The following is a 22,985-nucleotide window of genomic DNA, read 5'->3' as shown; positions in this document are numbered from 1 at the left end:
GTAGCCCTGGCTGTCCTAGAACCCAATCTATGGGTCAGGTTCGTCTTAAACTCACAGAGATCTGCCTGGCTATGCCTCTGGAGTGCTGGGATTAAAGGCGTGTGCCGCCAAAACTGACTCAAATACACTCTTTTGGAGGACAAACAGCACAATAGATAAAGGTGTGCTACTGTGACCTTCTCATCAAGAAAATTCTAGTGTGTCTCTTTTCTCATAGCCTTGCTAATAACAAACAAATTGTGTGTGTGTGTGTGTGTGTACATCTGATGGCTGTTATCTTGGTGTGGTTTTAATTGTATTCCTCTTACTTCCATTTGATTTTTGACCAGTTCTTTTTCTGTGAATTATCTGTCTTCCCTGCTCCCACTCTTCTCAATTTTAATGTGTTTACTTAGCTTGGAGATTTTTGTTATAAAATTTAAATGCTTGCAGTCATATTTTTAGTCTTTTCCCTTATTGATTCTGGTTTCGAGCCATAATAAGGTTTTCTATTCCCCTGGGTTATAAAGAAATGCTTTTCCTATATTCCTGAGCACTTTAGCATGTTTGAAGTTCAGAGGATGACAATACTGGGTTTATATAATGTGTCACTTTAAATATAAAAACCAAGCTAAGATTTTTAGATTGTATTTATGATTTTTTAAAAACCACAATGATGAAATATCAGTATGTTAGTTGATACACATTTCTATAAAGGATATCATGCATATAAATGCAGTTTTCTCCTTTGGTACAATATCCCTGTAAATAGTATTTGCAGATCTCCTTTTTCTTCTCCAATTCTGCATCATGATCAAATTTACAATGATCTCCCTGTTTAAACAAAAGAAAACAGAAAGGAAGAATTCAGATCTATTCTCGCCATGTATCCACGGTGGGATTCTAGTCATTATCCTTAGTGTTAAATACTGAGCTACAAGGATGTAGATAATCTCTCTCAAGTCCTGCCCAAGCAGTGTATGTGGCCTCAGGACTCTGCCAGTGTCCCACCAGCACCCACCATTTCTAGACGTGGCATAGGAACTTATTTGACCTCTTGGTGTCATGCCTACATCGGAGCTAACAGCAGCAGCTAAGCAGTGCATCCCTAGGAGTAAACGCCGTGCTCCAGCCAGACCATGAATGCTTTCTGTCACACTGCCAGAGAGCCACAATGCTATCTGTCACAAACCAAGTGAAATTTGTTTTCTTCCCTTTCTTTGTTGCTGTCCCAGAATATAATTAAATGAGTTCGTATATACAGTAATTTCACGCAAGGTATATCTTAAATATCTAGCGTTATTGCAGCTATCTGAGCAGTAAAAGAAAATATCCACTCTTCAAAGGACTAAATTCTAAATATTACTTTGAAAGTTAGAATGCTCTATCATACTCTTTACGGTAACACTTACCTTAATACACCTCCCTTCCAAGAAGTATTTACAGATCTGTTTTCCTTTGTGTTCCACTGTGTGCTGGTTAATAAACTCCTGAGTCATAACTTTCCACTTTTTCCCTGGCTTATTGTACTGCAAGAAAAGATTCACTGGAATGTAAGATATGAAATACCAATACATATTAAACATACTTACATGGATCTGGAAAGCAGTATAAATTAACTATTAATAGTAATCAAGATTAGACATTCTGAGTCTACTAGCTTAACTAGAGAGAAATGCTTCTGGTAGTCTTGTTTACTGCTACAACTGGCTGCAAGGGAGCCTTTTTCCTTTTAAGGATAAATTTTAAAAATAAGATTATAAAAGGCTTGAAATTTCATAATAATTCTCAGGTTGGGTAAAGGTACTATAAAATATAGACTCCTATGAATTGCTGACAGAAACATTATCAGCAACTTTAAAACACCCACCCTGATGCCAAGGCTGCAGCTCAGCATTTCAGTACCTGCCTAGCATTGCACAAGGTCCAGGTCAATCCCCAGCACCCCAAAAAATAAGCAAATACATAATTGTTAAATACAGAATTTTAAATTTTCAGAATTAGTCTAAGAATAGGGAAGCCCACACAAAAATTTATTTACTGTAATTATTGCAAAATCACTTGCCACTGGAAACACTGAACATAGACAAAACTAGGATCTCAATCAACTATGCTAAGCTACATTAAGGTGGTAGAATATCATGCAGTCATAATGAAATCATGTAACAGAAAGAACTTTAGAATACAAGAAATGCTTACAATCCTTTATGGAACAAAAACCTGGCCTAATTTCCAGTAAGAAAAGCAAAGGTAATGACTAAAGTGAGTTGTCTTCCCAGTTCAGTGCATGTGTTCAGATGCTAGGATGAGAGGTTTTGTACAGTGTGGTTTCTGTGCACTTCCTTAGAGAAGAAAGAACAGAAGTCACAAGTTACCTTCAAACTTAAGGGAAGAGAAAGAAGTATATTAAGTGAAGAAGCAACTTCTGTAGTTCCCACTTACTATTCAACCTTGGTCCTAAGTATAAGATGGAATAAGGAGGCAGAATATATCACTGAAGCAGGCTAACTGTAATGATACACTGATGGAGGAAGGTCATTGGTTAAATAAAAAGAAGCTGCTTGGCTCTCATTGGTTAGGAGATAGGTGGGAGGAGTAAACAGAACAGAATGCCGGGAGGAAGAGGAAGTGAGGTCAGACTCGACAGCTCTCCTCTCCGGAGCAGACGCAGGAGAGACGCCATGCTACCTGCTCCAGGGAAGACTCATGCTATGAAGCTCCGACCCAGGATGGACTTAGGCTAGAATCTTCCCGGTAAGACCGGTGCTATACAGATGATAAGAAATGGGCTAGTCCAGGTGGGAGAGTTAGCCTAGAAGATGCTAGGTAGAAATGAGCCAAGCAGTGTTTAAATGAATACAGTGTCCGTGTAATTATTTCGGGGCATAAGCTAGCCGGGCAGGCGGATGGGGTGTTGGGGACGCAGCCCTGCCGCACGCCCTTATTACTACAATACACAATCACAAATTTTATATAATAATGCTTTTCAAGTATGAACTATGCCTTGAACATAATATGAACCCAGTAACTATTATTCTTTCTCATTTGATTAGTTTCCCCTTTCCCTTGGGCTTTTGCATGTGCCTACAATTAATTGTTGGGGAATATTATGTTAAGGTGTGTTACTTTTGTTTACACTGCATTTGCTTAACTCTGTGAAACTGTTACTGTGTCTGTCTAAAACACCTGATGGTCTAATAAAGAAATGAATGGCCAATGATGAGGCAGGAACAAGGATAGGTGGGGATGAAAGGCAGAGAGTATAAGTAAAGGAAAAATCTGGGAAGCAAGAAGGAGCAGCAAGAGAACAAGGGGAGGAAGGAATTAGGGGGAGCCGCTCAGCAACACAGCCAGCCACGGAGTAAGAAAGTAAGACATACAGATGTAAGAAAGATAAGAGCCCAGAGATAAAAGGTAGACGGGCTAATATAAGTTAAGAAAAGTTTGGTTAGAAACAAGCCAAGCTAGGGTCAGGTAATTATAATTAAGAATAAGCTTCTGAGTGCCATTTATTTAGGAACTGGGTGGCAGGCCCCTCAAAAATCCAAAAGAGTAAAATATCACACAACATAAAATCATAAGTATCTCTGGGCTGGGGAGATTAGTACAGTCAGTACAGTGAATGAGACAAACATTAGAGCCTATGTTTAAGCCCCAGAACCTACATAAAAAAGTCAGACATGGTGATTTGTGTCTGTAATCCCAGTGTTAGGAAGGTAGACACAGGCAGATTCTCTGACCAGTCAGCCAACCTAATGAGGGACCCTGTCTCGAAGAAGGTGCGCAGCTCTTGAGCAACACAACCACATGTGCACCATTCATGAACACACACTGACACATGTGCACCGTACATGAACACACTGACACATGTGCACCATTCATGAACACACACTGACACATGTGCACCATTCATGAACACACACTGACACATGTGCACCGTACATGAACACACACTGACACATGTGCACCGTGCATGAACACACACTGACACATGTGCACCGTGCATGAACACACTGACACATGTGCACCATGCATGAACATACACTGACACATGTGCACCGTACATGAACACACACTGACACATGTGCACCATTCATGAACACACACTGACGCATGTGCACCATTCATGAACACACACTGACACACGTGCACCATTCATGAACACACACTGACACATGTGCACCGTACATGAACACACACTGACACATGTGCACCATTCATGAACACACACTGACACATGTGCACCGTACATGAACACACACTGACACGTGCTTTTACACAGTTTCTCTCACTACAGTCAATTAACTAACACAGTTGATAATAAATTTTAATCTTGATTTCCCTACTGAGTAATAAAGAAACCAGTTAGCACCTGCATCTAGAGGCGTTTAAAATGTTAGTGTTTGTAGGCATCCTCAAGAGTTAACACTATATGGGCTGGAGAGGTGGCTCAGAGGGTAAGAGCATTGCCTGCTCTTCCAAAGGTCCTGAGTTCAATTCCCAGCAACCACATGGTGGCTCACAACCATCTGTAATGGGGTCTGGTGCCCTCTTCTGGTCTGCAGGCATACACACAGACAGAATATTGTATACATAATAAATAAATAAATATTTTTTAAAAAAGAGTTAACACTATATGCTTGCATTTTACAGAGTTAAGTAGAAACAGACAGGAACCTTTTTGAGAATGAATTATTTTTAGGCCTATTGTATAAGTATCAGGAATGGAGCAAACTTACATAAAAGGTTTACTTTACTTAAAAGCAACACATTCTAGAAATCTTTTATGACTAGGAAAATGAACAGATACAGTAATAGCAAAAACTATGATATGAAATCTCTTATCCATGGAACAGGAGATGCTGACTAAACACTAGTAGGTGAGGAAAGGAGAGCCGAGAACAATGGATTAACAAAGTAAAAAAGGCCTCTTTATGCCTAACCTGCTCACAGCTTTTCATACATGAAATGTTGACTGATATCCCCTAAATCAGGGTGGTATTACTGCATCTTACAAATTAATCTGGTCATGAACTTTAAAAGATTTTCATATCTGTTTATTTTCATGTATGACTGTTTTGCCTGTATATATGTCTATCTATCATGTGAGTGTCTGGTGCTTGATGTCAAATCAGGGTGGCAGATCCCCTGGAACTGGATTTATGAATGGCTGTGAGCCACTATGTGGGTGCTAAGAACAAAACCAAGATCATCTATAAATACAAGTGCTCTTAACTGCTGAGCCATCTCTTCAGCACAAACTTTTAATTTTTTAAACCTTATTATAAAAAAAACTTGCAAATAAAATCACACACTGAAATTAACCAGATCCAAAGTTTTTACAGTTCAATAACCTTCCAGTGGTTCTCAACCTGTGGGTCATGATCCCTTTGGCAAACCTCTATCTGATGGAGGAAGGTCATTGGCTAATAAAGGAACTGCCTCGGCCCATTTTATTGGTTAGGACGTAGGTGGGAGGAGTAAACAGAACAGAACGCTGGGAGGAAGAGGAAGTGAGCTCAGACTCCACAGCTCTCTTCTCGGGAGCAGACACCTCCCAGCTCCCAGGCAGACGCACGCGATGAAGCTCCGACCCAGGATGGACATGGGCTAGAATCTTCCCGGTAAGACCGGTGCTCACTAAGACCGGTGCTCACAGATTATTAGGGATGGGTTGAACGGGATATCAGAATTAGCCAGTAAGGGCTAGAGCTAAAAGGCCATGCAGTGATTAAAAGAATACAGTGTCCATGTAATTATTTCGGGGCATAAGCTAGCCGAGCAGGCGGCTGGGGTGTTGGGGACGCAGCCCCGCCGCCCTTATTAATACAAATGGCGCCCACGTGGACAACTGCTTCCACATAAAGCCTGAGACAGCTTGGGAAGTAATTCTAGAACAAAATGAAAGCATTGTGCCTGGTTTCTTGGTAGCAGCAATTTCTCGGTTCTGCTCTGCTTGCTAGAGGCAAGCAAGCGCCTCATCTAAGAGAGGCTTCCTGACTCAGCTTTAGCTGCAAAACCCTGCAGCTCATTAAGAGGTCCTGCCATGAAACACTTAAATGGTGTTGATGAAAAGCTGAACACATGCTTTTCGGTTTTCAGCCGTAGCAGAAAAAAAGCTGCGCCGTTTAAAATGCCACCTTTCTGGGCTGTCCTGCCAGGGCAAACTCTGACTCTTTTATGCAGGCGGTTCATGCGGTTTGCAAGCATAGGCTGCTGAAGCTCGCTTGCTGGCAGGGACCTTGAAATGCCATGAGGCTGGAAAGCTAAGGAATGGGCTACATCTAGCCGGCAAAGCCACACCTTTAGTCCTACTGAGATTGCTTGGTAAATTAAAGACTCATGTGGTCAGAAAAAGAGATATACAGTAAAGAGAGATTCAAAGACAGAGAAAATTTCTGAATGGTTTAAAGTGTGTTAAAAATATATGCAGACTAAAATTTAAAATTCTTAAAGTAAACCTCTGTGACTTCAGGGTGTGGTAGCACACACCTTTAATCCCAGTGCCTAAAAGGCAGAGACAAACAGATCTCTGTGAGTTCAAGGTGTAGTAGCAAACACCTTTAATCCCAATGCCTGGGAGGCAGAGACAGGCGGATCTCTGAGAGTTCAAAGACAGCCTGGTCTACAGAGCTATTCCAGGTCAAAGATATACGCTCAAAAAGCAAAAAGTTAACCTAGGAATGTCACATCTTAGATTCTTAAGCGCCTAGAGATTTAAAGGCGCAAATCAAAAGTGCTCCTGGATAGTAAAAAATTGCAGATTCACAATAGGACAGATTCAGACCACTAAATGAGTCACACTGTTGGATGAATGCACGTAGGCTTGGGAGAGAGAAGAAAAAGAATATAGAGAATAAAGTTAATGGTTTAAAAAAAAAAAGGTAAAGTCTTTAAAGAGACAGAGTACAGATAGTTAAGAGATTAAAAGAAATAAAGAAAAATAAGCCACGTAAAAATGGAAAATTCACAGAGAGTCTGGATTATGTACATTGTGTTTTCTTTAAAATTTTTGACTGTGAAGGAGCTAAGTACAGAGAAACATTTCATTATATGGGCTGCCAAGTGGAACCAGTACGGATATCATGAGGGTATGATTTCAGAATTTGGATCTAAGGATATGATACTTTGGAAAAGAGATTCTTCTTTTGTTTTCACAGAGGATCAGACCTTGTGGATTGCATTTATCCCGATATGGTATGATAGACCACGCCCTCCTGAAGGGTTGGTGTGAACACCTTCAGAAAATTGCTTCGCTCAACTGCCAACTGAGATGAAACTAGCACACAGGTTATACCATGAAAGACCTAATTAACGACGCCCCCATTCAGCAGGAAGCAGTTTGGAGAGAAATAACTGCGCCCATATTCCCAAAAAATGTTTATAAATGTTCTTTTACATTTAAAGGGGGATATGATATAGGTATGAATAATTTGCATTAGTATAGATTTTGCTTTATTGATAGAGATTTAAGGTCAATTTTGTCATATGTATATGCATATTTCTGCTATTGATTAAGATATTGTGATTGTGTAGTTCATTAAAAAATGTAATGTATAATTAAGAAATATAGATTAGTGGATAATCATCAGTAATAGTCAAGCTTGTAGTCATGTTAGTTAGATTTTCTAGATATATAGAGATACATTTCAGTTAGATAGACATTCTTCATATCTTTCAAAGACTGCAGAATATGGCCTTTAATGTTTTAATAACTTAGGACTTTTCATGACAATGAGACACTCTGCTCCTGGCAGCACCAATCTACTTCAAGAGGAAGATGGGCATCGAAGAGGCTCATTACGGAGTTTGATAGCCATTTGGGCAAGAAACTGCTCTTGCCTGAACTATTGCATAAACTGGACACAGAGAACCCGCAGAGAGAGGACTACTGAACTTGCCTAAGGTGAGATGATCTTTTGGGGTTCCTGATTCATGAAAGAGTCTGTGAGACATTCTGCAGGACACAACAGATAGTGACTGAACTGACTTTGAATTTTCCTGCTTTATGGAAATGTCTGCTGGATACCATGGGCCTGAAGGCTGAAGATGGATGCCCCAACGGTACAGAGGAACTTTGGGTGACTGTCCAGGCAGCGAGATGTCTCTGTCATTTCTCGAGTTTTAAAAGCTGCTTTTTTCTTGTTTGCTTAGGTAGTATTGTATCTTTCTGGAGTCTTTGATGGAGTTAAGAATAGTTAGTTATAGTTATATTTTCCTTAGTTATGATAAAGATTATTGTAACTTTTACTTGATAACTGTTTTGTTATACGTAATTTTGCTATGTTAAAGTTAAAGCCTTTTTTTGTTTAAACCGAAAAAGGGGAAATGATGGAGGAAGGTCATTGCCTAATAAAGGAACTGCCTCGGCCCATTTTATTGGTTAGGACGTAGGTGGGAGGAGTAAACAGAACAGAACGCTGGGAGGAAGAGGAAGTGAGCTCAGACTCCACAGCTCTCCTCTCGGGAGCAGACGCCTCAGAGAGATTCCATGCTCCCAGCTCCCAGGCAGACGCACGCGATGAAGCTCCGACCCAGGATGGACATGGGCTAGAATCTTCCCGGTAAGACCGGTGCTCACTAAGACCGGTGCTCACAGATTATTAGGGATGGGTTGATCGGGATATCAGAATTAGCCAGTAAGGGCTAGAGCTAAAAGGCCATGCAGTGATTAAAAGAATACAGTGTCCATGTAATTATTTCGGGGCATAAGCTAGCCGAGCAGGCGGCGGGGGTGTTGGGGACGCAGCCCCACCGCCCTTATTACTACATCTATCTCCAAAAGAAATACTGACATTACAATTTATAAGAGTAGTAAAATTACATTGGAAATAATTTTATGGTTGGGAATCACACAACATAAGAAAGTGTGTTGAAGAGTCACAGCATCAGGAAGGTTGAGAACCACTGCTCTAAAGAGTTAGTGTAGTCATTTGAAAGAGAAGCTGTGGAGCTTCACATTGGGTTTTTTTTTTAAGATTTATTTATTTATTATGTATACAACATTCTGTCTCGATGTATGCCCGCATGCCAGAGGAGGACGCCAGATGGTTGTGAGCCACCATGTGGTTGCTGGGAATAGAACTCAGGACCTCTGAAAGAGCAGCCAGTGCTCTTAACCTCTGAGCCATCTCTCCAGCCCCCCACATTGGGTTTTATACTTTCACTTCCAAATATATTATGCACGCATCCACCATGTAAACTGAAAAGTCCATGACAGAGTTAGAACTAAAGAAACATGGGAATATGCCCTTTGATAGCTCGCGTTCATTACTGGCATTCAGTCCCCCTCTAAGATTTTGTGGGCTAGTTTCACATCACATATTCTATGTTCATCTATTTTCCTGAAAATTTTGTGATTACATATTTTTAGAATTGAAAATTATCAATTTTATATCCAAATTTTCATTACCCATTTGTCAGTTGATGGGCAACTAGGTTGATTCCAATTCTTTACCATTGAATAAAACAGCAATAAATACATGGGTACAAATATCATTATGGCAGTTTTTATTTTTAGACCAAACTTGTGAATATACCCTTAAATAGTATTCTAAGTAGTAAACAGTAAGAAACCTCTGCCCATTGTCTAAATATCCATCAAAAAGCAAACATTTTTATTTCTTTTTAAAGATGTATTATTATTTTCTGTGTATGAATATCTTGCCTACAGTATTTATGTTCATCATGTGTGTGCCTGGTGCCTGAAGAGGCCAGAAGAGTATGTCAGAGCCCCTAGAACTGGAGTTATAGGTGGTTATGAGCTGCCATGTAGGTGCTGTGAATTGAATCTGTGTTCTCTGCAATAGTAGTAAGTGCTCTTAACCACCAAGGCTTCTCTCTAGCCCCAAAGCAAGCATTTTCAAACTATAGCCATGTCGTTTACTCAAGGTTTCTGGGTTTTTTTGTCTGTTTGATTTTTGTTTTTTGAGACAGGGTTTCTCTGTGTAACAGCCCTAGCTGCCCTGGAACTAGTTCTTGTAAACCAGACTGGCCTTAAACTCACAGAGATCCACCTGCCTCTGTCTCCTGAGTGCTGGGATTAAAGGCATGAGCCGCAGCTGCCCAGCCAAGGTTGCTGTTTTTAAAAGTCTATTCTGGTGCCTATGAGAGAGTCTGCTGGTTGAGGCCGCTACACCAAATCCCAGGACCTATGAGACCCACATGGTGGAGAGAAGCAGCAGGTTGTCTTCTGACCTCCGTCTGTGCTGTCCCTACATATTCATGCATGAGCACAAAATACATAAAATGTAATGAGCACATTAGAGCACTCTTGCTTCCATCTAACTGAATCAAAGCTAGAACTGTGATAGAATACAGAAATGGATAACTCCAAGTCAGAGCTGCTGAAATATACATGCACAAAAATTCAACTCAATCTAACATGTATTTGCTGAATAACTGTTACATAAAAAGTACTTAAGTTCATCTTTCTGATCATTTATATACCCTTTTTTCCCTTTTCAATGCTCTCAGCTCTGATAATTAGACAAACTTACTAGCACCTTCCTTCCTGTCCCACTGAGCTATATTCCCCTGTTATAGCTATTTGCATTGGGGAGAATGACCCCTAAGAAAGGAAAGCACAGTGAAGGCAGAATAGGGGTATGCTTTTGCTTGGAAACATATCAATTTTATTTTGAGGCTTTTCACATACACTCATTTTATTCCTAGGTCTCTTAAATGTGTATCTATATATTAATACCATGCCTAATATGTATTAATTTATAGTAAATTCTTTTGGAAGAATTTTATTCATATTCTTTGGATCTCAGCTGAAAATTTTTCATTGATTCAGATAGTAGCATTACAGTTACAATGCATTCTTTGCAACCAAGCGATTTAAAAAAATGAAAAAAAGGTCTTCTCCGCCTTACATATAAGTTCTCAGTACCTCTTGAAAGTCATCCATTCCTGAAAAGACATTAGGGCCTTTGGTCAATCTTGCCCCACGGTGTTCTTTTCTTTTGATTTTCTTCGGCAAAATATGTCCATGACTAGTATTAAAACTTTTAATTCGATATTCAGTACCTGAAAAAGTTAAAACATATTTCAAATATTACAGAAAAGTAGTGTAACTAACATCAATTAGCTTACAAGTACCAATCTGTCTTTAATAGTCTACAGTGAATCATCCTTTTCCCCCTAAGAGCCAGTGAGAAAGTTAACCCAGCTCTATCTTTTGAGTGTTGCTTCCTGCTCAGAAGATGGCGGTGTTAGCTGCACAGGATGCAAGGCTTAAGAGTATCCATGTCTAGGCCGGGCGGTGGTGGCGCACGCCTTTAATCCCAGCACTTGGGAGGCAGAGGCAGGCGGATCTCTGTGAGTTCGAGACCAGCCTGGTCTACAAGAGCTAGTCCCAGGACAGGCTCCAAAACCACATAGAAACCCTGCCTCGAAAAACCAAAAAAAAAAAGAGTATCCATGTCTAGAAAAGCTACTCTGTCTCTTCCCTCCCCATCTTGGAATAAGATGATTAACAAGTGAACTAACCATCATATCCATATTTTAAGATACATACACACATATATATATATATATATATCAGTAGTTTATCTGTAGCAAGTCAGATTTCTACTGATAATTTTGTTTCTATATATACACACATATCTTCATTCATTGTTTTTGAAAATGACGGGATTTTAAAGTATATCCCTAGCATTAAAGAGGCTGATCCTAGCACTCGAGAGGCTGAGGTAAGAGGAACACACGCTTGAGACTACACTGGGCTACACAATAAGATGTTGTACCCAACAAAAGTATCTAAAAGGGTGCTCCAGGGATACAGCTTACTGGTAGACTGCTTGCCTGGCATACATGAGACTCTAGGTTCACTCTCCAGCACTGCAAAAAATAAAATATTTGAAAAGATGTCCAATTTGAAAAATTGTATATTGGTACTTGGGAGGCATAGGCAAGAGCACTACCATGAGTTCCAGGACAGGAAGGGTTACCCAGTGAGACTCTGTCTGAAAACAAACAATACAAACAGGATACCAAATTACAATACAATGTAACTTTAATATTTTATCAAAGTTATACAGAACTAATAAGCTTTTTAATGACATATTAAGCAACCAATAAATATGTGAAAACTTTCACTTTGTTACAGGAAATCAAGAGGGCTACCGAAATGGCTCAGCAGTTAAAACTGTGCACTGCTCTTTCAGAAGACCTGAATTCAGTTCCCAGAACCCACATTAAGCAACTCACAACCATCTTTAACTTCAGCTCCAGAGGATCTGATCCCTCTTCTGGCCTTTGTGGGTACCTGAACTCCTGTGCACATGTGCGCGTGCGCGCGCGCACACACACACACACACACACACACACACTTAAAAATAACAAATTTAAAAATAAAAAAATTAAATAGCAAATAGAGAACACACTTGTATTTATCTCAAAACTATAAGGATTTGTGCTGACAGGAATTTAGAGAATGTGCACTTTTACGTGCTGAAAAGTACAGTTATAAAAATACTGGCCTATCAACTTTTCAGATGTCAACTTGACATATGGATTCAAACGTCTGTGTATGGCTATGTTTTTAAATTGTGGAAATTTGTTTTTCATAATTGATTATTTTAGTTTGTTTTTATTTTGAGGCAGGGTCTGACCTTGTAGTCCAGGCTGGCCTAGAATCCCCAGTGACCTTTCCATCTCAGTTTCTCAAGTGCTGGGATTATAAACATAAGCAATCACATCTGGTTCATAATTCATTCTTTTTGTTTTGTTTTGTTTTTAGACTGGGTCTCTATGTAGTTCTGGTTGATCAGAGCTCACTATGTAGACGAAGCTGACACTGAATTCACATATATTCTCCTGCCTCTGCCTCCATGGTGCTGGGATTAAAGACATGCACAACCACACCCTTTTTAAAAGCTACCTCCCTTTTTAAAAACATTAGATTTATTCTTGAAAAGGAACTAAGAAATTTGTTATTATAAACCTATACAGTTCTCATATTCTAAGACAGGCTAACTTTAAACTCACCTGGCGGGCTTCCTTTAGTTCTCTGTTTTTTCCCTGATTCTTTAGAAAATGATGAACCCGAAGATTCCTGAGATTGTCTATAGTACTTCAGCTGACTGGAAAAGTCTTCTTCTCCCTCGTGGTTGTAATTACCAAAGTTGTCATCACTGTAGTTACCAAAGTTGTCATCACTATAGAAACTAGACTCAGCATATTCTTTACTGTTGAATTTTTTGTTATGTTGACTCTTCTTTGATGTCATGTAACTTCCTGATATATGTCCATGCTAGGTAAAAATGGACAATCATTATCAGAAATGTTAAACTAATAATAGTAACTGATAGCAAGAGTATCATTTCCCCCAGAAATTGGGAGAACAAAGGATAGAAGCCAGTTATTAGTTCTGACTACATTAGTATTTCCTTATGAATATATTTAACACTAAATTCAGTACACTAAATGCCACCTCTTTATTGTACTTTCTGTACAAAAACATTGTACTTTTTATTCTTTAGATTTTATTTTCCATGTCTGTGTCTCAATAGTTATAGGCATGCAGCTATTTTCAAATCCATGCCCTCATATATAAGACCATTTTCCAAAGAAAAAGGTCTAAGCTCCTCGAGGCATGGAGTGGCCAGGCCCCACCTCTGAGGATCTCCAACTTTCAGGATCAACCTACAGAACCAGCCCCTCCAGATACAGGCAGCCAAACTCTGCTCTTTTTACACCAAGTAAAAAGCCTGAGCTCAATTCTTGGGTTTGAAATTCCATCTATCCCTAAGCTCAAAAAACCACCAATCCCTGAGCTTACCCCAAGATCAAGACGTGAAATCACACCAATCCCTATGCTGGAAATCACCATTCTGAGAAGCTCCACTCCCAAGAACTCCACTCTCTATATAAAGCCTACCTCCAGCTCAGTTCTTTGCTGCTTTTCATCCAAGCAGAAACAACCAGTCTCATGTGTCTTTCCCAACAAATCTCTTGAGTGAGGTATGTTGTGTGGTTTGACTTTGTGGTATTCCTTTGCTCCAGACTGCCAGTGTTTTTATTGTAATGTTATATACATTTAAAAATATTAGAATTACATTTCTAGTTGAAATATTAAGATATCATACAGATTGAAACAGAGCTGTAAGACTTGATTTGGGGAAACCCTTCACCTTACAGCTGCAACACTATGAAAGTCCTTTCTAAAATTAAAGAAAATAGGAGGCAGAGACAGGCGGATCTCTGTGAGTTCGAGGCCAGCCTGGTCTACCAAGGGAGTTCCAGGACAGGCTCCAAAGCTACAGAGAAACCCTGTCTCGAAAAACAAAAAAAAAAAAAATTAAATTAAATAAAATTAAAGAAAATAGTAAAGCAGCTTAGGGATAATACAAAAATATGCATATATAAAAAAATTAAAGATTAAATAGAATAGGAGTGGACTTCAGGTGACTGGAGACAGAATGAGAGGATCAGAGGGGAGATAAGGTTAAGGAAGGAATTTCAGGAAGAGACAGCTGGAACTGAGGGACATTTGAGGGATGATATGGAACCCTAGTCCACTGGAAACTTTCTAAAATATATGAAGATTATCCTAATGAGGTATCCTAAAAATAAGGGAGACAGAGTCCCTGCTGGCCATCTCTTGTCACCAAACAATGCTTCCAGTATTGGGACTGGATTGCATTCAATTGAGTTGTTGGTCAAAGGGGTCCAATGGAAATCCTCAAACCCAGGCTGTTGCTAAGACGATGGGTTCTCTCTGCCACCTAACAGCAGGGCCCCACTGCCAAAGACAACACAAATACAACTCATTGAACATGAATGAGAAGTCAAGCTGGTGCCAACATGGAGCCTTCATCTCTATGTTCTAGTGTCTTTGGTGCAGGAAGGTACTCTCCAAGTTACCAAAAGAGAAACCTAGCCACAAAACCTTTGACCTATGGTCTGTCCTGCCTGCAGGATTTACTAGGACAACAGTGGCAGCAAACAGTCTACCAATGTCTGATTTGACTTAAGGCCCACATCCAACAATGCTTGGGAGACTAAGAACCAGAGACTAGATAGGCCAGAGACCTAAGGTAAAACCAAACACTACTAGCTTAAAAACAAAGCCAAACAAAACAAAAAACTATCCAATACAATGACTTCTAATGATACTCTGTTATACTCGTGGATCAGTGCTTTATTCAGTCGTCATCAGAAAAACTTCCTTCTGCAGTGGACAGGAACAGATATAGAGACGCACAGCCAGACATTACACGGAGAGTCTTTGGAACTCACAACAGACTGTAACTCTAGTTCTAGGGGATCTTGCACCCTCACACAGACATACGTGCAGATAAAATACCAATGCACATAAAAAATAAATAAATCCAGATGGGCAGCAGTGGTGCAGGCTTTAATCCCAGCACTCGGGAGGCAGAGACAGGCAGATCTGTGAGTCTGAGGCCAGCCTGGTCTACACAGTGAGTTCCAGGACAGGCTCCAAAGCTACAGAGAAATACTATCACAAAAAAACCAATCAGTCAATCAATCAATAAATCTTAAAAAAAAAATCCAGAGGGGATGGAGGACACCAGGAGGACAAGGCCCTCTGAATCAACTGAGCAAGGCTCATATAAACTGAAGCAGCACGCACAGGTCTATACTAGATCTTCTGCTTATATATTAGTTTTCAGCTCAGTGTTTTTATAGGATGCCTGAGTGTGTCCTATAAAATAAGTGGGTCTCTGATTCTTGTGCCTCCTTTTGCGGCTCTTTTCCTTCTGTTGGATTACCTTGTACAGACTCAATGTGATGGTTTTGTTTTATATATTATTTTGTCATGTTTGTTGTTCTTTCCTAGAAGTCTGATATTTTCTGAAATAACTAGAATTTCTAGAAAGGGAGTGGATCTGGATGGGAGGAGAGGTAAGAAGGAACTAAGAGGAATAGAGGGAGGGGAAATGGTAATCAAGCTATGAGAAAAGAATCTATTTTCTTTTTTGTTTTCTTCTTTAATTATTGTTTTTATTGAGCTATACATTTTTCCCATTCCTCTTCCTCATTTTGTTTTATTTAGACAGGGTTTCTCTGTGTAACAGCTCTGGCTGTTCTGAAACTTCTCTGTAGACCAAGCTGGCCTTGAGCTCTGCCTCTGCTTCCCAAGTACTTAGGATTAAAAGCTGTGCCACCATTCCCAGTCTGAGAATCTATTTTCAATAAAAGGAAAAAATTCAAAAATATGTAAAAACTTTTGTAAAAAAAAGTCAGACATATACAATCTTAGAGTAAGGGGATTAAAAAGGTTTTTCAAGAAAATAGAAATAGGAAATATGCAGTTACCACTGTTTTAATATCTGACCAAATAGATGTCACACAAAAATAAGAAGATAGAGAGAAGGCCATTTCTTACTGATTAAGGGAAACCCATCAAAAGGGTATCACGATTCTAAAGGTATACACACCAAGCACAGGTGAACCTCATTTCATAAAACAAATGCTACTAGATGTAGGGATGTAAGATTTACCTCAACACAATAATCGTGAGTGACTTTAATCCTCTACTCTCATCAGTAGACAGGTCATTGTGACAAGAAAAAGAAACATTTGAGTTTACATCATAAATCAAATGGACCTAAGACAACTACAGTACACCTCATCCAAACATAGCAAAATGATGGATTTTTTCCAAAATAAATTATGTAAAAGAACATAAACCAAGTCTTGTTTTTTAATTTATTTATTTTACATTCTAACCACATCTTCCCCTGCCTCCTTTCCCTCCATTCTCTCTCCATTCCTCCATTCTGCTCCTCCCAATCTACCCCTCCTTCATAATCACTCAGAAAGGGACAGGTCTCCCATTGGCTTCAGCAAAGCATGGGAATCAAGCTACCACAAAACCAAGTCCCCTGCCCCCCGTATTCAGGCTGTACAAGACAATTCAGCATGAGGAATAGGTTCCTAATAGCCAGTCAAAACACCGGGGACAGCTATGCTCCCATTGCCGGGAGTCCCACATGCAGACCAATCTACACAATTGCCACACATATGCAGAAGGCCTAAGTAGGTCCCATGCAGGTTTCCTGATTGTTGGTTCAGACTCTGTAAGTCCCCATGAGCCAGACCAGCGAATAAACCAAATCTTAACAAACACAGGAAAATTGAAATAATTCCTGTACTCTATTTGAGCATAATGGAATAAAACTAGAAATCAACAAGAGAAACTATATGCAAATTCATGAATATTGAAAACCACACTTCTGAATGATGAATGAGTTATCCAGTGCCTCAGAACAGAAATTTTAAAATTACTAAAACTGAACTAAATTATAACATAACACATTAAAATGTATGTGTCCTAGTTTTGTTTCCTGTTACTATGATAAAAGCACCCTGACACAAACAATTCAGGGTTTGTTTCGGCTCACAGTTTCAGGTCATAGGCTATCATAGCAGGGAAGTCACAGGAGCTCCAGGGTGTTGGTCATATCACCTCCATAGTGAGGACCGGAGAGCAAAAGAATGAATGAATGAGTGGATCAATGAATGAATACATACATGCTTCTAGCGTTCGGCTTGTTCTCTCCTTTCCATTTCACTCATCATGTCCATGAAATGATGCTGCCCTCATTTAGGGTGGGTCTTCCCAACCTCAATTCAACCTACTAAGAAAATCCCCTAAAAGCTAACCTAATCCAGATAATCACTAAAACTCTCTGATTGTGTCAAATTGACAATTTAAACCATTGTATGGTGGGTGTGGAGGCATATATTTTTAATCCCCTGCAGAGTCAGAGGCAGGCAGGTCTAAGATTATTAAAATTAGGAACAAGACAAAAATGTTCAGTCTCAGCCGGGCGGTGGTGGCACACACCTTTAATCCCAGCACTCGGGAGGCAGAGGCAGGCGGATCTCTGTGAGTTCGAGACCAGCCTGGTCTACAGAGCTAGTTCTAGGACAGGCTCCAAAGCCACAGAGAAACCCTGTCTTGAAAAATCAAAAAAAAAAATGTTCAGTCTCCACTCCTATTCAATATAATGCATGAAGTCTTAGCTAGAGCAATAAGACAAAGAAGAAAATAAAAGATACATAGGACAAAGAAGTAAAAGCATCTTTATTCACAGGTGATAGGATTCTATACATTAGAGACCCTGAAAACTCCATCCACAAACTCTCAGATCTGATAAACAGTTTCAGAAAAGTAGCATAGCAAGTTATGAAATTAACACAAAAATCAGTAGCCGCCCTTTATACCAATATCAAACATGTTGAAGATGAAACCAGAAAAACAATCCCTTTCATAATTATTTTCTTAGAAGCCAATACTTAGAATAAATCTAGCTAAGGAAGTAAGAAGTACCCTGTTGTGGGATATTTGCACACTGTGTGAAGATGTATTGCTGTGACTGGTGCAATAAAAAGCTGACCAGCCAATAGTTAGGAAGGAGCACATAGGACAGACGTCTGAGCCGAGAAAAGTCTAGGAAGAACAAAGGCAGGATTGCCAGCCAGATGCAGAGGAAGCTGAGATGAGGTAATAAGCCTCATGGAAGAACATAGATTAAAAATATGGGTTAATTTAAGTAACAATAACTAGTTAATAATAAACCTAAGTTAAGACCGAGCTTTCACAATTAATAATAAGTCTCTGTGCCATTTGTGAGCTGGCAGTCCGAAAAGAAAAATCCAACTACAGTACTCAATAATGAAAACTTAAATGCTGGATAAAGAAACTGAAGAAGACACTAGAAGATGGGAATAATTCCCATCATGGATTAGAAGAATGAAAAGGCTATCTTATCAAAAACAATCTACAAATTCAAGGCAATCAACATCAAAATAATAATACCTACTTCACAGAAGCTGAAAAAATCTTAAAATTCATAAAGAAATATGGGACTCTGAATAATGAAAGCAATGCTAAGCTATAACAATAACGATGATGTTGATGATGAAGATGGCACAGACTACTTACCCAATGGAGTCTGAATCACTGTATCACAGAGATACTCACACATCCGTGTCTACTGCAGCACTGCACATTAGCTACGTTATGGAACAAGCCTAGGTAGCCATTAGCAGAGAAATAGACCGTGTTTTTCAGGCATTTGTAGGAAAATGTATGTAACTGGAGATTATCATATTAAGATAATCAAGCCAATTTCAGAAAGACAAATACTGTGTTTTCTTTGTGTCTTAGACTTTATATAGACACATAAAATCATGTGTACACATGCCATGGAAGTAGAAATGAAACCTGTTTTCGGTGGACTAAACACGGAGGGTGAGGAAGGCAAAGGTGGGAGTATGGCGGGAAGTATCTTAAGTATACATTATACACTTGTGTGAAAATGTTCTTATAAATGATGTATACAATAAAATGTAAAATTTTTGCAAAAAATCATATCTGACGTCTTTCACAAAGAGAGAAGATTTCTCTAATAGTGAAGTAACACTGAGTGAAAAAATTGCTTATTAAAAAGCTGCTTACAAGAGACATTAATTTCATTGCATCCTTACTAAAGCACGAAAAACGGTATATAATTTAGTACTAGAAGTTTAATTAATGATAATATTCATTTAAATCTTTCATTCAAGTACTTTATAATTAGTTCTAAAATATCTTGTCAGCTTTTTAATAAAACAAGAAAAGTTCCACAGAATTATTACTTGAAGACTAAGAAAAAGCAAAGACCATACCTTGCTATTAGCTTACTGCACTTTAAATGTGGTGTGGTATGAATTCTTTTTATTTACTTATTTATTTTATGTTTTTTGTTTTGTTTTTGTTTTGAGACAGAGTTTCTCTGTGTAACCACCCTGTCTGCCTTAAAAGTGTCTCTATAGTCCAGACTGGCTCAAACTCACAGAGTTCTGCCTACCTCTATCCTTCCCTGGTGCTGGGTGCCATGTCACCACCACCCAGTTATGTGGTATTAATTCTAATATTTGCACAGTTAGATAAAATTATTAACTATGGTTTAAAATTTTTAAAATAAGATGACTTAAAACATTTTAGTCATTTAGCAACACCAACTATAAAGAAGGCAACAGGGCCTGGAGTACTAGCTCATCTGGTAAAGTGCTTGCTTTGCAAGCAGAGAACAGAGTTCATTCCCCCAGAACTCATTTAAAATGCTGGGCAGGGTAATACCAGTGCTGGAGAGGCAGAGACAAGTAGATTCTCAAGACTCATGGGCTAGCTAGTCTAACCCATTTGACAACAGGCTATATGAAAGACGTTTTCTCAAGAATCAAGGAGAGTAGGGCTAAAGAGATGCTCAGTGGTTAAGACTGCATACTGCCCTTCCTGAGGCCTTGAGTTTGATTCCTAGAACTCAGGTTAAGCAGCTCACACTACCAGGAACTCCAGTCCCGGAGTTCTAACACTTCTAGCCTCCAAGGGCCGCTGCACAAGTACACATACTATTCCCCCTCCACCTACACATTATTAAAACAAATCTTCAAAGAAACAGAAACAAACAAAAAGCAAGGTGATAGTGACTGAGAATGACAGTCAAGGTTGTCTTTTGGCTTTCACATGTATACATACAAGTGCAAATGCATCTGCAATACTTAGACATTTGTACACACACACACAAAAGAATATGGACTGGAGACATGGCTCGGCGGATAATATCACTGGCTACTTTTCCAGAGGACCAGTGTTCTACCTCAACCAACCAGAGCAATTTAAAATAATCTGTAACTCCAATCCCAGGGTATCCACTGCCCTCTTCTGGCCTATGGGGGCACTGCATGCACACAAAATAATAAAATTGAAATTTTTAAAAAAAAGGACAAGAGAGATAATCAAACAAACTAATCTGGTTTCTAAATTTATAGGAGATTAATACTATCAGATTAAGAAATACTTACATATGGACTTTGTTCATGCAGTACAAATACTTAATAAAGAAGTATAATGTTGTGGCCTTTTTTTTCTAGTGCTGGGGATGGAACCCAGAACATGCTAGATAACTGTGCTACCACTCTTCCATTTTTCAAACATTCCAAATGATTGTTGCATTTAAAGGAGCCAATGTCACATAATTCACAATTCGTTATGACCTCCCTTTGAAAGCAGGCTGAGTGTGATGTGCCTAGGTGCACTATAGACTGAAGTGTATCCCTCCAAAAGCTCCTGTGTAGAAGCTCTAGCACAGCAGCTCAGAATGGGGCTTAATCTGGGGAGTGGCCTTAAAAATAACCTCTAATATCATTTGTCTGCTGTTTTTTTCAAGACAGCATTTCTCTGTGTAGCCCTGGCTGTCCTGGAACTCTGTAGACCAGGGTGGCCTTGAATTCAGAGATCCACCTGCCCTGTCTCCCAAGTCCTGGGATTTAGGCATGCACCACTACTGCCCTGCTTGACTGGTGTTCTTATAACGAGGAATAATCTGTGCGTTCAGAGACACCAGGAGCTGCTGTACACAGCAAGCAGCATGGCCATGTGAGGGCAAAGCTGTGAGAAGGTGCCCATCTATAAACCAGAGAGGAAGGAGCCTAAACAGACACTTCCATATAGCTGCCATTGGAAACCAACCCTGCTAGGACCTTAAATGGGGACTTTTAGCCTTCAGACTCAGAAAAAGTGTCTAATATGTGATCCAGACAAACACCAGTGCCAGTAACTTGATATAAAATGCATTAAAATGCATTCTTTATCTCAAAGACAGGAGTTTGTAGCATGTATCTGACAAACATACGTTAGTATGACAAAAAGACTTTCAAAAAAATGTGCAACTTAAACTTGTATTTTACACCTTTAAAAGGAATTTTTTTTTTTTGGTTTATTGAGACAGGGTTTCACTGTAGTTTTAGAGCCTGTCCTGGAATTAGCTCTTAGCTCTTGTAGACCAGGCTGGCTTTGAACTCACAGAGATCCGCCTGCCTCTGCCTCCCGAGTGCTGGGATAAAAGGCGTGGGCCACCATGCCCGGCCTCAAAAGGAAATTTTAAAAAACCAATGAATACCACTTGAACACCCATTTTCTACTCCCCACAGCCAAGGAAAACAGAGAAGAACAGGCACTGGCAAGGATACAGAGAAGATGGCTCAGGCTTCCCGAATGGGAATGTGAAACAGTACAGTCTGTGAGAGCAGCTTAGAGCTTCCTCAGAAAGTTAAGAGAACGACCAATCATTTCACTATTAGGCATATACTCCAAGAAAACAAATGAAAGGTTTTGAAGACAATTTTATACCCATTTTCATAAACTATTCACAACAGTCAAAAAGTACAAACAATCCAAGGGTCCCTCAACCGATGAGCAGATAAGCAAAATTGTAGCTTATACAACAATGGAGTGTTGTTTAGTCTTAAAAAGAATAAAATTTTAATATATGTTCAACATGAATGAATCCTGAAAACATGCTAAGACAAGCCAAATTCAAAAGAACAAAAGTGAAGTGGTATAGTATTTGTGTTTTAATAAATAAAGCTTGCCTGAAGATCAGAGGGCAAAGCAGCCATGCTAGTCAGCCATACAGGCCAGGGAATGGTGGCACACACTTTAATCCTAGGATTTGAGAGACAAAGGCAGACAGATCTCTGTGAGTTCAAGGCCACCCTGGGCTAGACAAGATTGAATCTGTCTAAAAGAGAAACAGAGTTCACACAAAGATGATTCAAGCACTTGGGATCCCACACCTTTAATCCCTGCAATAGAGAGGTAGAGACATGAGCCATATGGCTAGGCAAAGAGAGAGGAATATAAAGGGGAAGAGACGGGAAAAGAACTCAGTAGAGTGTAAAATGTGGAGTCTGAGGTTTAGCAGTCTGAGCATTGGTAGAGGTAAAAGGTCTCTCTAATGATTGGTTGCTTTGCTTTTCTGATCTTCAGATTGAACCCCAATATCTGTCTCTGGATTTTTATTATTCATGGTACACAAAAGTATATGATACGAGGGCCCTAGAAAAGTCAAATTCATAGATGAAAGTGAGGGCAGCAGTTGGAGGAGTGAGGAGCAGGGCTCCTCCAAGGACAGTATTTCTGTTTCAAATGCGCACAAGGCCTGGAGATGGACGTGGTGATAGGCAAATACTTCAGATAT

At 39.5% G+C, this 22,985-nt stretch overlaps 1 protein-coding gene across 1 annotated transcript in view; it reads right to left on the bottom strand.

Annotated features, from left to right (window-relative positions):
- Positions 1 to 22,985, bottom strand: part of Zc3h6 (zinc finger CCCH-type containing 6) — a 57,811-nt gene that overhangs the window by 13,918 nt on the left and 20,908 nt on the right. The window contains exons 4-7 of the mRNA XM_075962118.1: positions 12,973 to 13,237; positions 10,874 to 11,010; positions 1,392 to 1,508; positions 702 to 813 (exon numbers count right to left, since the gene is read on the bottom strand). Of these exons, the coding sequence (XP_075818233.1) occupies positions 702 to 813; positions 1,392 to 1,508; positions 10,874 to 11,010; positions 12,973 to 13,237 (631 nt within the window). The remainder of the gene's footprint in view (positions 1 to 701; positions 814 to 1,391; positions 1,509 to 10,873; positions 11,011 to 12,972; positions 13,238 to 22,985) is intronic.

The sequence above is a fragment of the Microtus pennsylvanicus genome, chromosome 2, assembly GCF_037038515.1.
Source record: "Microtus pennsylvanicus isolate mMicPen1 chromosome 2, mMicPen1.hap1, whole genome shotgun sequence".
Lineage (NCBI taxonomy): Eukaryota > Metazoa > Chordata > Mammalia > Rodentia > Cricetidae > Microtus > Microtus pennsylvanicus.
The sequence above is the reverse complement of the archived record's forward strand: the minus strand, read 5'-3'. Positions and strand labels throughout refer to the sequence as shown.